The following is a 14,479-nucleotide window of genomic DNA, read 5'->3' as shown; positions in this document are numbered from 1 at the left end:
TGTCACCTCTCATTAGCAACCAAAGGATCACATTCTTTTCAAGTCACGATGCAACCACATGCTACCCTGCTCGGATTGATGTTATATTCACAACCACTATCAAACACAATATTCCATAGTGCCATAGTGGAGCTGGAAAATATCAACACAGCGGAACCCCCAAAGTTGAACACAAACCATTCTGTGAAAATGGTTCCAACCATTGTAAAATGGAACTGGAATAAGATAAAGAAAAACTTTGAGGACCCCTGACAGACAGGTAACGATGGTTATCATCACACCTTTCCATTCCAATTTTTGCTTTACTTTTTTCTTAAACAAATATTCTCGCTGAACGACAACTTTTGGGATGTTTGGCTTTGGAGGTTCCACTGTAGAGTCCTGACATAGAGCTTTGTATTAAATGAATATGAATATAAATACGAACGATATAGTCATATTACACATTGCAACTTAACAGTATGGGGGGGCACTGCAAATAAGTACTTACTACAGTTGGTGGTACTTTGTGTTCTTCACCACTCCGGTAATGGGGTCAGTTTTGGATCTAGACGGATTCATAAAAATAACATCATGTTCGCTTTTGTGACAATACAGCAATTGAATGACTTATTATTTGTATTTATTTGATGTGACTGTCTTCATAATTGCATAAAAATAACCTGCAGGCTATTTCATTTTGTACACGACACAGTATATACACTCAGCAGTAGGGGTGTGAATTGCCTAGTACCTGACGATTCGATTCGTATCACGATTCACAGGTTACGATTCGATTCGATACCGATTAATCCCGATACGAATTTATAAGTCGATTGTTGCGATTTTTTTCATTCAAATTTAGAAAATACTAATCAGTAAACTTGTAGAGTGTAAGATTTATATGAAAATGTATTATTTATTTATTTATCTGAAATTTCAGTCTTATAGAGGTTGTAATCTGTTTCATGTTTGAACAGCATTAAAATAAAATATTAAGGCTTAATGTTCCGTTCATATAACATTCTTCCATGCTCAAGGTGTGAATCCTAACCCGAAGTCAGACGTTTTGTTGAATCGATTTTTTTTAACACCCCTACTCAGCAGACACTTGATTCAGCAGACCTGCATATTTCAATGTGGTCCAATACATTAAAAAGTTAGCTTTTACAAGCCTTAGCTTTGATTGGAACTGATGTGACTTGTGAGATGGAATGTGGGTGTTTATGTACGTAAAGTTAAACTGTTATTATATTGCGGTTTGCTAAATACTGCAGTTAAACCAAAAGCCTAAATGGTTTAAATCACAATGATTATTCAAACAGGGTTTATTGCTTTCAACTTCATCAAAAATACCAGACTTATCTTACGCATTGAAGCGAGCTCGGACGATCATCCGGCAGAAGTTCCTGAAGCGGTGTTCCCGGCCTACAATGAAAAGAGGCTTATCGAAATAGGGATGGTTCTCCCTAAGCTCCTCCTCCTGGACTTTTCTGTCAGGCCCATTGGGGAGAACGAAAAGACAAACAGTGAAACATTAGTACCACAGCAAGATACAACAGTAACAGATGCCTAATGTTTTGACATTGGACATGTGTGACTACCGCTTCATTTCTGCTTGTTCTTTCTTTTCCTGGATCATCTTGATCTCGCTGTCCTCTCTCTGGGCGTTACGATAGCGGACAGTGCTTGAATGCTTTTGAAAGTAAAGACAGACTTAGTTATTGACATGTTTTATTACATACATAAACAGTGATATCTTAAAGATTGAACACCTTAACGCTAGCAAAAGGTGGAGTTCAACAAGTTTTTCGTGAAGCAAAGACTTTGATTTGGATATTCTGTGACATCTGTTTGACAAGAAGGAGCAGTGAGTAAAGTTGTAGACTGCCATTTAAGCTTCTCATGCCAGTTGCCGACTGGCTACATTTCATATTAATGTCACGTGAGATCACAAGCAGTGTCTTAAATGTGCTGTGTTCTAAAATTGTATATTGTTTTTTTCCCCACTTTTTGATTTGATTCTTGTTTGACTGTTAATGTATAAAAAAAAAATTAAAAAAAAGGGGTTATGAGTCAGATGAACCTGTGACTGAACAGCAAATACTCACGTCCTGGGTGAGGGTCTCCAGTGACTTCCCTCGGCTGATCCTCTGACTGGTGGAGCCATGTCGCAAAGACCTGCGCTCTTGGCGTATGTGATGCTGCACGCTAAGGATGGAACGTTCCTTGGCTGGCTGCCCTTCCAATGACCCGCTTAGCATCCGCTGTCTTGTGCACGCCCTACATAAGAGATAAGAAAGGCACATTGTTTAAAAATTAACTCACGTTGTAATTTTTATCATTCGCTTCTCCTGCCTGTTTTGACAAGTCATTCCATTTCCATGGTGCTGGAGAAAGCCTGCCTTAATTGCAACACATAGCAATACAAACGTCTTTGATGACTAGAATAGGGAAGATGTATGATTAATCAAATTATTTGTTGAAGATGAGGTTTATTACTTCACCACTGAAAGGTACATCAGTTAGGTAATGCAGTTTGGTGTCTCCACATTTTATTTCAAATAAATACACTACTCTGTGAGGAAATGAATGCATAATGGAGCAATGATGTTCAAAACGATCATTAGAGTGGTGCATCCAGAGGGCATCCACAGTGTTAGCTCTTCAATCAATTGAGAAATGACTCGTATTACGCATCCGTACATGTGCTCAACTATTGATGCTGATGTGATGCAAAGGAGACTTAACGTGCTATGACTGCTAATATAATGTCTATATTTCAAGAGGAGGAGGGCTCGGAGGGAGGGCCAGACAGATTGGACATGGTGCCAGTGGGCTAATGTACCCCCAGTGCCAGCTCTGCCATGCTGAACAGCAAATTAAGCTATTTTAGTCACAACTGTAACACAGTCTGAAGTGGACCTGAGTGTTGTGCATGTGTGTGTGTGAGCAAAAACATGAAACACAAGCAGTCACCTACTAAAGTCTTTCGATGGATTTTATGTCATTTACACCCACTTTAAATGCAAATGTCGATAATATCTTCAAATCTATTATGACTGATTAACATGGATCCAGCACACCATTACACACGCATTCACCAGCGCGATCAAGCCTGATTTTAACACATACACTTGCCAGCAAGATAATGGAAGGCATTCTGCAAAACATCTCTTGTTGCCACATTGCGGCTCCGCCCCTTGTCGTCATGGTAGACAAATCAGACTCGCCATTGGCCCAGCAGTATTTAGGGTGGGAGGGCTGGCTCATTTGCATAAAATGGAGTCCCTAAATGCCCGGAACACAAGATGATGAGTTTGTGCAGGTTTGCGACCCCTCTGGCGAAAAGCAGAATGTACGCCAGCGACGTGCACATGCCCAGAGTGCCGAGACGTTAGTTAGTGGTAGTTTATCCTTTCCTGCTCGGTATTCAGACCATGGTCGGGGGACGTAGGGGAGATGTTCCCTCCAGGGTAAGATTCACCTCCGGGGACAACTCCCGTTGCATGTCGCCAAACTTTCGGCCCGACAGTCGAACAAAAAGGACTCATCGGGAGACCGAGGGTCACACTGCAGTCTTGGTTTATTATTATTTTGACACATTTTATATCCGCTGTCATGTTTTTCCCCACGGTCTAGTCCACACACAATTCCGCCTTCCTAGCACTTCTGCGGAGCGAGAAAGAGAGCGTGCACGTGCCTGACTTCAAGTTCAAGGAGAAACTTTAAGTTTCGGTGCCAAAACCATCATCATTTGACTCTACAGGAAAATAGGGGCAACAGCCACTGTGTCACAATGGTGCCTCCTGTCTATTATAAAATGTTTAAACCATGTGTGGGTGAAAAATATGGTTATTTTATCACTCTGAATTGCCTTATGCACCTTTAAGACCAACTGTTTAGCACAAAACAAGAAATTAGGTGTGTAAAGTGTGGTACACTATAATTCTTCATTAGTAGATCGTTAGGGTTTTAAATTAAAATATTAAATATTAAAATGTATATTTGGGAAGGTTTTTCTGGTTCAAGGTTTTTCTGTATTAGGATAAAGTAAAATATCTTAACATTTTAATTGCATTATAACATTCAATTTGAAATCTGAGGCATGAATTCACTTGCATGCTCACTGTGACCATGTGCATGTGGCTTACCGTAGTATTTTATTGATTGTTGTCTCTTTTTCCAACAAGTTCCGAGCCTGGATGCTAAATATTGACCTGCGAAGCTAAGAGAGCAAACACAGGTTGCAATTAACTCATTCACTCCCAGCCATTTTCACAGAAGCAATCCCGCTCGCTCCCGGCTGTTTTTCGGGATTTTGACTGATTTTGCAAGTCCCACAGAATATTGTATTCTTTTGCTATAAAAGCATGGAACCTATCAAAAGAAAGATTAAAGTCTTTTCTTTCATCAGGGAAAAAAAAAGTATGTTTCTTAGGCTCTAGCATAAAAAAATAAATAAAATAAAATAAAATAAAACGTATAAATACGTCTTTGGGACACTTAGAACATTAAAAAAAAAGTATTTACACCTTATTGGGAGCAAATGAGTTAAGTTGGAGCAATTGATGAACGTAGTCTTCGGACAAATAATAAAGCATGATAGTTCTTTCTCTAATATTATCATTTTTCATCACCAAAGTGTAGTTGTAAAGGTACAGTAGTGTGAAAGGGAAGAAGTTATCGCCCTCATACCCACATGTCTACAGTATGTGGATGAGTGAGATAACGTGAACTTGCACCTTTTGGTCGATATACTTGTTGTCTTCAATGGCCGAACGTTTAGAGTGGTCACAGGAGGATGATGAGGCCGAGGGGAGTCTGCGGAACAAACAGCTGGGATCCTGCTGCTGCCTGTCAATGAACTGCTTCATGAAACTCTCCCTTGAGGACGTGGTACAAAGTAAAAATGACAGCAATAAACATATATAAACTCTTATGATGGCAATTCATCTACCATATCATCATTTCCTCACTATTGCATGCACCACAAGACAAGACAAGACAAGACACATTTATAGGTCGCAGGTATCCACGTTCTAACATAGGATAGTTACACAGAAAGATATTTAAACAGAAGGATTTTAAAAAACTTTTAATTACCATTATTTTCTTGAGATTAATAACTACCCTGCATATTCCCCCCAGTGTTTGATATTAACTACTGCTTTGTTTATATTAACTTTGCTTTTGTTTAGTTTGATATTATTACTTCATATTTACTTTCACATTCACATTCTCACTCTCATCTGCATCTAATCTCTAACAGGCATGTTTTCGTCATACTTGAACTAGAACTATTTCCTGCTTCGCTGTCTAAGAATCATGGGAAATATAGTTCTACTGAGAAATTTTGTTTTCCTGAAGGCATATAACCAAAGCTAAGGGGTGAAACGGAGTACGCGGGGTTCAAAGTAGAAGTTTATATTTCGGGCTTTACAATAGATTTTGCAACAGTGGAGTTCAGGGAGCGATTCTGTGGAGTGACGGTTCCAGCTGTGCATTGCTAACTATTACTAATGATGACATTGATTAGAAAGCTATGTATGAGGTGGTTCTGCTATTTTACTGAGCACCTTACTCCAAAAACAACCATGGTGTTTTTAGTTTTAAACTTGACCGAGCTTTTAGCTGACCGGACAGTTAACAAATCGGATGTGCCTGCAGTTTAAACAAAGCCACTGAGACGATGTACCTGATTCTGGGCACGGTGAAGTCTGACGGTAGCTTGGAGATTTTCACCATCTGAGGTCTGTTGGGGAACTTTTCAAAGATCCTGAGTCGAAGAGGTAGCTTCTCTTTGGTATCAGCATTTGCCTCACTTTGCTTGAGCTAAACAAAGTGGAAGAGCCAGGAGAGCAGAGAGTTCATGTATGGAACACAAAAAATACAGAAAGTAAACGTGTTAAAATATCAGCATTTTCTGTCGTGAATATGACACCACGATTAAGAATTTTAAAGGGTGCATCACCCAAAAATGTGCCAATTATTTATTGTGAAATAAAAAATGTTAAAAAGAAACAGAAAGAATTTAACTTGTTATTGGGGAAATGCAAGCCTTCTGCTTTAATAACAGCATTCAGTATTTGCGATCTTGTGCACAAGGTACTTCATAAATTTGTTTTGTAGTATTTCTTTTTCGACTGACAGATTTCTTTTAAGCAGAATTTTATTGGTTATAAAACATTATTTGGAGGGGTGGGGGTTGACACAGTTAATGCATTAATTTGTGGTGCAACACCCCCCAGCCCACACACACACACACACACACACACACATCAGAGAAACTTTTTATCGTAGCATAGTTGCATATGAACTGCTTGGTGGATATAAACGGCTAAAGATAAGAGGATTTTTTCACACACACAAAGGAACAAAAACAGCACTTGGGTTTGGGGACAATTTAGGATTTTGAGGCTTGCATCTTGCCCATTCTACGAATAGGGGAAAACCAACAGAAAGCAGCGTGCAGCTTTAAGTTTCTGCCTGATGATGGCAGCAACACGCTTACCTTCAACACAGCACACGCACATAAAGGCACACTTTTAGCTTGAGATCTGACTTACTTTGAGAACATAATGGAAGAAGCCAACAAAAGAAAGAAAACAAAGATTACTTTGGCGTGGTTGGTGGAGAAAAGGAAGAGGCAGCAACAGAACAATGTGCATTGTGGCAAAGGGTTGACAAAATAAAATGACAAAAGGGAAATTAAAGCAATTATTTCCATTTAATTACATATGGGGGAGGCTGATTGAAAATCCCTGGCAGGTAGTCTCTGTGTGGGCGCCTGCAGATAACCTTTGATGCATTGCCGATTAGGACCGCCAGCTCGCTGCATTTAAAGCAATGCCGAACGGCAGCTTATCATTCAGAGCAGGCCACTCGCTGTGTGGCAAATTAGCTGAGCTTGGTTAATGTTTTGCAGTCCGTTCGCCTGTGCATGAAAGCAAATGTCCCTTTATGCTGGTCGTCTGACTGTGCAGGGTGACAACAGTGCCTTCACATTATTGACCTTTTCCCCCATTAACATTCACATGATATACAGTGCTCCGTACTGATTGGGTGATAGGGAAACAGAAGAATTATGTGACAGTGTTTGCTCGCTCACCAAGTCTTTCTATGTTATATTCTGGACCTAAATAAGTAAAGGGAGTGGGAGGTTAAATATAGAAGTTACCAGATGGAAATTGCAGAACAAACGTGAATAAATAAATAAATAAATAAATAAATAAATAAATAAAAGATCTGGGCATTTCCGTTAATTGTCAATTCCCATCGATGACAATGCCCACTTTTGACCGCGTGCTTCCGCAAATTCTACAAATGCTTTATGACGCGAAGGCTCGCAAAAGTACACGGAATGCGAGTGCTCAGTCTGTATATTTTTCAGAAGCTTCGCATCGTGTACTCGTCGAAAGGTGGGCATCATCACTGACGGTAATTGACGATTAACGGAAGTGCACAGCTCTGTAACTGTAACTCTCTCTCTCTCTCTCTCCATATATTATATATATATATATATATATATATATATATATATATATATATATATATATATATATATATATATATATGTATTAGGGGTGAAACAAAAACCTGTTTGAACCGGAAAATCTTTTTTTTTTTTTTTTTTTTTTTTTTTTTTTTTTTTAAAGATGCGCGTACATCAAAAGGACACTACTTGAATCATTTCACTTTGAAATATATCGAGATATGTATTGAATCATCTTTTATTGAAGGGATATATCTTTGAATATAACTGTGGCTTCGCTTGCAGATTTAAGGGCCATTAAATCTAAGCGAAGCTGCAGAGAAGACCACACTTTGGATGAATAGGGCTGATCCGTGGACTGCTACTGGGATACACCTCGGAACTTGATGAAACTTGGCTGGGTCGGTTGGGTGGGGGTACATGATGGTGTATGATGTTTTAACAATAGCTGTGTAACATATAGAACACACAAGTTTGCTTTATAGTTAAGACTGACTCTACAGCCTGAGGTAAGTCCACAATAAATTGCACAAACTTGACTCAAATCTTAATGGACAATTAATCGAATATTTGATAATTACGCACCTCCTGGTTTCTCTTAAAGCATAAACATTAATTCCAACTTTATGGGGTTGAAAATAAAGGTGTGCTTAAGTTCTCTGTGGTGCTGCAATTCTTGGGTAGAAAGAATACAGAAAGTGCTGATTCATCCCGAAAAAATGCCTGCACAATTGGCAGCATCGCACGCGAGAGCGATGCACACATCCAAGGGACAACAATGAAGAATTAATATAGACCCTATTCTTCCCTAAGGTCCTAATCAATTGGTCTGACACAAAGAAGCATCCCATTAAAGCCAAACTATTTTACGCAACCACCCTTTTTCTTGCGCAGTGTGCCAAATTGGAACTTCTTTTCTTCCAAACTTTACAAAACTCCCAAGTTTGCAACAGACATTCAAATATACAAGTGTGATGTGAGCCAATTATTTGTGTACTTGTGTTTATTTCCACTGTGGGCATCTGACTGAGGCGAGATAAAATAAGCAAACGGCATGCTGGATTTAATTCAATTTCACCGTAGGAACACAGTGCAGTGTACTATGCCAAAGCCCATTTAGATTCTCTAAGAATTGCTATTTCACCTTACAGCAATTAACGTCCAGAGTCCATTGTAAAAAAGAAAAGTGTTTGCCAGCTTTAGCAGAATATTTTCTTTGTTAGCTGCTTATTTATTAATGGAGTGCAAGGTTATTCACCTGGTGTGCTACTACCACCATTAAGCCACCATGGATCACTATTAACAGTATGTAGTAACACAATGGACCCTCGGTGTGGTCAGTGTACATGATCAATATAACACACATACAGTAAATAAGGGTAAAGGGGAAGACGTACTACTTTCAGCACAGGTTATTTTAAATATTTGGAATACTAGCTGTGGATTTATATTTGTGTTATATACAGTAGTGTATGTAATTCTTGAGCATGTGACAGCGAATGGATGAAATATAATGTAACAATGGACCCAAGACTAATGTGTTTTGACTTGGAGTCACTCAGGTGAACCCGCCACTGCTTCTTCCTCCATTCAGGCCAATTTCAGGCTCGGCTAAGCTAAGGAAGCTTAGCCTCTTAGGAATGCCACTACCTTTGTGACCAAGGTTAAAAGGAAGACTAATGTGAACCATCAGCGTTAGACCTGTTAAGCAGGAAGATTTTGCTACAGTGCATAAAATACAAACTATTTTGATGGAACCAACCCTTGCGACCAAAAGGTTAGACAAACACAAACCAAAGAAACTAAAACTACTAGAATCATATTTTCACCTAAATGGTATGATTTCTGACTAAGAAAAAAAACACTATTTAATAATGAATCTGTCCACCCATTTTCTATGTATACTTACGTATCTCAGCGTGGTGGGTGAGCTGGAGCTTATCCCAGCTGACTGAGGGATAGGTGGGGTACACCCTGAACTGGTAACCAATCACAGGGCAGATATAAGCAGATATTCTTACTCACATTCCCACCTAATAACTATTTTGAGTCTTAATTAATAATATGCCATATATTTTAAATGTGAGAAGAAGCCGGACTACCTGGGGAAAATACCCACAAACAAAGGAAGACATGGAAGGTCGTTGCGCTGGTTAGCACGACTCTTCCGTCCCAAAACTGTGATCAATCCACCAAATGTGCACTTCTGTATTAATCCCAGAACCATACTCTAAAAATATCAAAAGTCGCATTATTTTTTATTTTATGGACGGGAGCCACCTCGCAACATTGCCACCGCCATGAGCAATGGCGACGTAAATAGTACAAAAGTACAAAACAAATATCGTGACTGTTGTTCAAATACTTTTAGAGTATGATTTGGGCATAAGTGAGGATCGATCACGGCTTTGGGACGGACATATGGCCTATGTTTTTATAAACGTCAGGCTAGGCGCTGCATGCCGCCTTGACAGTCGTGCTGCTATGCGTCTTTTTTTCCTCCCTCGCTCGGAGGAACGAAACATGACGGTTCGGCGTGAACGCATGTATCAAATGCACCGTATTAAAACAATTTAAATCGGGATAAATATTTAAGCAGTATAGAAAATTATGTACTCAAACTGACAAACACAATATAGGCCTAATATTTGAGTTTTTGATAAAATAATACAACAATAGCATTTGTCATCTCCAAACTATTTCACAAAATGTGCTATATTACTAACCTGGCAAGAGCCAGATTGATATTGCGCTTCATTCACTTCACTTCACGGTACCAGATGGATTTGAATTTAGATTTGAATTGGGATTTGAATTTGCTCGGAAAAGGTGGGACATTATGTACAATAATTCAAGTTGATTGGACGATGCCGAATAATACACAAAGCGTTTGTTTTAACAAATCATGGCCATGGATGAAAATGTTTTCATTCTTGTTGAAGGAGGGCATGAACATCTTACCATCTCGAAATGCAATTCATCTTGTGATAGCAAGGTTACTATATTACCCCGACACATGTAAATAATTAAAACACAGTAATTGTACGAAATAATATTTTAAACAACTACCGAGCATGGAGCGCGAGCAATAATGTGCTCATGTATATGGCCGCACTTGCCGCGTACTCCACTCAAACAAAAAGTCCCTGCTCTGTCTCTCTTCCTTTTTTTTTTTTTGTTCCCGCCTCCGCGAAAACCAGTGTTGACGCGTGCTCGTGGCATCACAGCATGCGATGATCGAGTGGGATCTTGTTGGTTTCAGACTTGTAGTGTGACAACACGTCCGGGCCACGACACCGAGCAAATTTATCGGGTAATCTGACAGCGCGACTGTCGTGAAAGACAAAAAAAGTTGTGTAGTTTGAGCTCGGCATAACTCAAAAATGGGGTCATAAACCAAGCAATCCGACGTCTTACTCAATCGGCCTGTAAAGTGGTGATGTCACATCCACTATGAAAATTAATGAGCTAAATTATATTGGCAAATAAAAGACTAGACACAAAAATCAGAACACCGGGTATTTTTCTGACTTTACAATATATGCTCCGTTGCCCCATCAACAGCTCAAAATGCTAATCTGGAGGTACATCCATCCATCCATTTTCTTGACCGCTTATTCCTCACAAGGGTCGCGGGGGCTGCTGGCGCCTATCTCAGCTGGCTCTGGGCAGTAGGCGGGGGACACCCTGGACTGGTTTCTGGAGGTACACTTACTTTAAAAAATAAAATAAAATAAAAAAAATAACAATAAAAAAAATAAGGACTGAACTGAGCCAATCAAGCTACTTCGTGGAACTTGAGGTCTTTAACCCAAACCGCATTGGAATTTAGTATCATTTCCTAGTTAATTCTTGGCATACGGTCTGCATTACCTTATGCTATTCAGAACTTAAAAATTCTGCGCATAAATCTGCATTTATCCTGAGAGCTATGGCTATGATCACGGTTAACATTAATATGTATACTATGTCATAGATAACCTATCTGTACTCGAGACATTTGGGTTGGGTCCCCCATGCCTCTGGGCCTATCCAGCTGCAGTACCCAGGGGGAAGGCGAGCTGAGACTGAGTGTGCAGGGTCACCCTCTCCTCCTCTCATTAGTTGGCTAATGAGGCGTGCTGTGGAGCTGCTGTAGAAACATGCAGCCAATAAAACTATAATAGCTACCTTCAAGATTCAAAACAACATTGTACTATTATCATCAATAAAAACACACCTAGATTGTGGTGTTTAAGTTTGTGTCTTTGCCATCAGAGGTGTGGCTCGTCATTATTGGCCTTTTGCATGCATGCTGAGGAACAATAATGTTGCAAAAATGAAAGAAAAAAAAAGAAACATCCTGAGATTTATGCGATTTATTTGTATTGCACAAAGCTGTGGTCAACAAATTGTCTCTCTGTACAGTTCTTTTTATGTCTCCTGTGCTGCCCCTAAAATTTGTGAAGTGTAATTTATTTCAAAGCCACTGGTGGTAAATATGAAATGATGAAGGAAAAGTAGACCTGCTGACAGAGCTAAAATAAAATACCGGATATTGGACATTGGGTACACCCGATATTTGAGACTTAACTTCCAGAAATAACCACTGTTCTTGTATAAGAAACGGCTAACAAATGTCACTAACAAAAGGAGAAAATGTATCATGAATCAGCCAATAAACGTTTATGCTAAAGATAAGACAAAACTCATGTTTTATATCCTAATATATTTAATAAATCTCTGGTCCTGGCTGGTCCAAATATGCCGCAGACAAGTCATTTTCTATCACTCTGTACCATGAGAGATCATCCGGTGTGCCATGAGAAATCACACAGTTTCATTTAATTACAGGTACTTATAAAATCAGTTTTGTCTAAATTCTGGTGTAATGTAAATACCTTCTTGTCCAATAAATATTGAGGGCACGGATAACAATTGCATGCCTGCATTTAACGTACAGCTCCTCAGAATGCGACCACCAGCGATGTGCATTCTTTGTAACAGACTACACTTGACAGCAAAGGGGAGTTTTTACAAAAATTATTATCCATTATATATTTATCATTATAACAGCTCTGCTTAATTAAAAAAAAAATATATATATATGTGTATATATATATATATATATATATATATATATATATATATATATATATATATATATATATATATATATATATATATATATATTTATTTTTTTACTCAATAAAGAAAAAACAAATACAGTATTGGGCAAGTATCATTTAGTATACATTTGAATTTTTTGTGTGTGCGCGCATGTGCGTGTCGGTGCATAGTCAATTGTAAAGCTATTTGGCTATTTCCAATTTAAATGTCCTGTTTTTGTTTTGTTTTCATCTTATTATCCATCCATCCATCCATCCATTTTCTTGACCGCTTATTCCTCACAAGGGTTGCGGGGGGTGCTGGAGCCTATCTCAGCTGGCTTTGGGCAGTAGGCGGGGTACACCCTGGACTGGTCGCCAGCCAAATCTGATTAATTGAAAATACGAATTGACATATTTGATTATTATAACAATCGAGAGTTGCAGCTCTACTCTGAATTTATTAATTATTGAGGATGAGAGAATATGCCTCTGAATGTTGTGATTTTCCGTTTTCATGCATGCTGTGTTGAGCAGAATAACGGTGCTATAGTGGATGCCTGTGTAGATGTAATTCAAATTTCCATTCTGACATCATGTTGTTCTTCTTTAGGGTGAATTCAAAGCTCCTCTGCTGCTTTGTAGTGCACGCCATTTTGGCTAAAATGTATCACAACACAATCGACCAATTCGACACAATTGACCAAATTCTTAAGAATCAATTAATCTATTTTCCCCAACCCCTAGATGATAATTGACAACAAAATCAGTTTGTTAAGATACACGAATAAATGGCCAAAAGACTAACAAGAGAAGGTATTTTTTTTATATATCTAAAAACGACTGCCATAGTGGTAGAGCATCTCAGACGCCTGCGGTGGCTTCTCAATTGAAAACTGAAGGTGACATTCAAGAGATAAGAGCATATTGTATCGGGAATCCTCTGAGGGGGAACGCTCTTTTCTTTTGCGCTCCACTCTCTGTCTACTTAGTCTTTCTTCGCCGTCGCTAAATCCCTAAATAAGCCTTTGCTCCATTAAGTCCCACAAATGGAGGGCAGGCTTTTAGTTTAATTAATAAACAATCAGGTGGTAACACAATCACCTCCATAGTGAATTTGATCCGGTTGAATTCACCTTAACAAAGTGTTTGTTTTATATGCGGAAGATGAAATGTTTTAGAACAGCCCGAATTATGTGACACCACTACGGTATGTTTCTGTCATAGCTGTAAAAATAGTAAGTAGTCATTCCAAACCTAATTTGTACCTCCCGTTTCCCCTGCCTGATGATGAGTTTATTTCAAGTTGTAATTCCTGCTTCATCTGCAGACATGATTTTGCGCAGCCCGTCAGACAAACCTGGAATGTAGCCTGACGGCCGCATGCTGTTCCCACCGCAGTTTTCTATCCAACACAGGTGGGTAGTGTTGGGCAATAAAAATATTACCACTGTGGCAGAATGCATTGGATCTTGAGAATCCGAGGAATTCCCTGCAGACTTTTCATTTTTATTTTTTAAACTATGGATTAACATGACACAGCAATATAATTGTGGATATGTGGGGACCATCTATCAGAGTTATCTACTACAATCATCACTAGATGGCAGTGTAGCTGGATATAGTATAGGCCTGATCTTATCATGTATGCAGTCCTCATAAAACAAACATCCAGAATATAACACAACATGATGGTGAGTCAATTGTGATTCTGACGCACAACAAACCAGAAGCATGAGTCCGTTATAGGTTCTGACTAAGATATTAGCAATCATAACATTTGTGTGTGTATATTCAGTGCTAAATACATTTGTTAGATCCAGTTATCAACATCAGGAAAGGCTTTTCAATATATATAATTAACAGGGGGGCATATTGTGAGTTTTTTTTACATACCGGTGTATGAATATTTACGACA

At 38.9% G+C, this 14,479-nt stretch overlaps 1 protein-coding gene across 5 annotated transcripts in view; it reads right to left on the bottom strand.

Annotated features, from left to right (window-relative positions):
* The window catches only part of nalcn (sodium leak channel, non-selective), a 76,605-nt gene that overhangs the window by 16,849 nt on the left and 45,277 nt on the right, over positions 1-14,479 (bottom strand). For 4 of the 5 annotated variants that reach the window (XM_077535952.1, XM_077535950.1, XM_077535955.1 and 1 more), the window contains 7 exons: positions 5,678-5,814; positions 4,725-4,866; positions 4,134-4,207; positions 2,091-2,262; positions 1,584-1,675; positions 1,350-1,472; positions 491-547 (listed from right to left, as the gene is read on the bottom strand). In XM_077535952.1, coding sequence (XP_077392078.1) covers positions 491-547; positions 1,350-1,472; positions 1,584-1,675; positions 2,091-2,262; positions 4,134-4,207; positions 4,725-4,866; positions 5,678-5,814 — 797 coding nt within the window. The remainder of the gene's footprint in view (positions 1-490; positions 548-1,349; positions 1,473-1,583; positions 1,676-2,090; positions 2,263-4,133; positions 4,208-4,724; positions 4,867-5,677; positions 5,815-14,479) is intronic. The other variant, XM_077535951.1, reaches the window with a different exon arrangement.

Source organism: Festucalex cinctus, chromosome 11, assembly GCF_051991245.1.
Source record: "Festucalex cinctus isolate MCC-2025b chromosome 11, RoL_Fcin_1.0, whole genome shotgun sequence".
NCBI lineage: Eukaryota > Metazoa > Chordata > Actinopteri > Syngnathiformes > Syngnathidae > Festucalex > Festucalex cinctus.
This window is presented reverse-complemented; position numbering and strand designations above follow the sequence as displayed.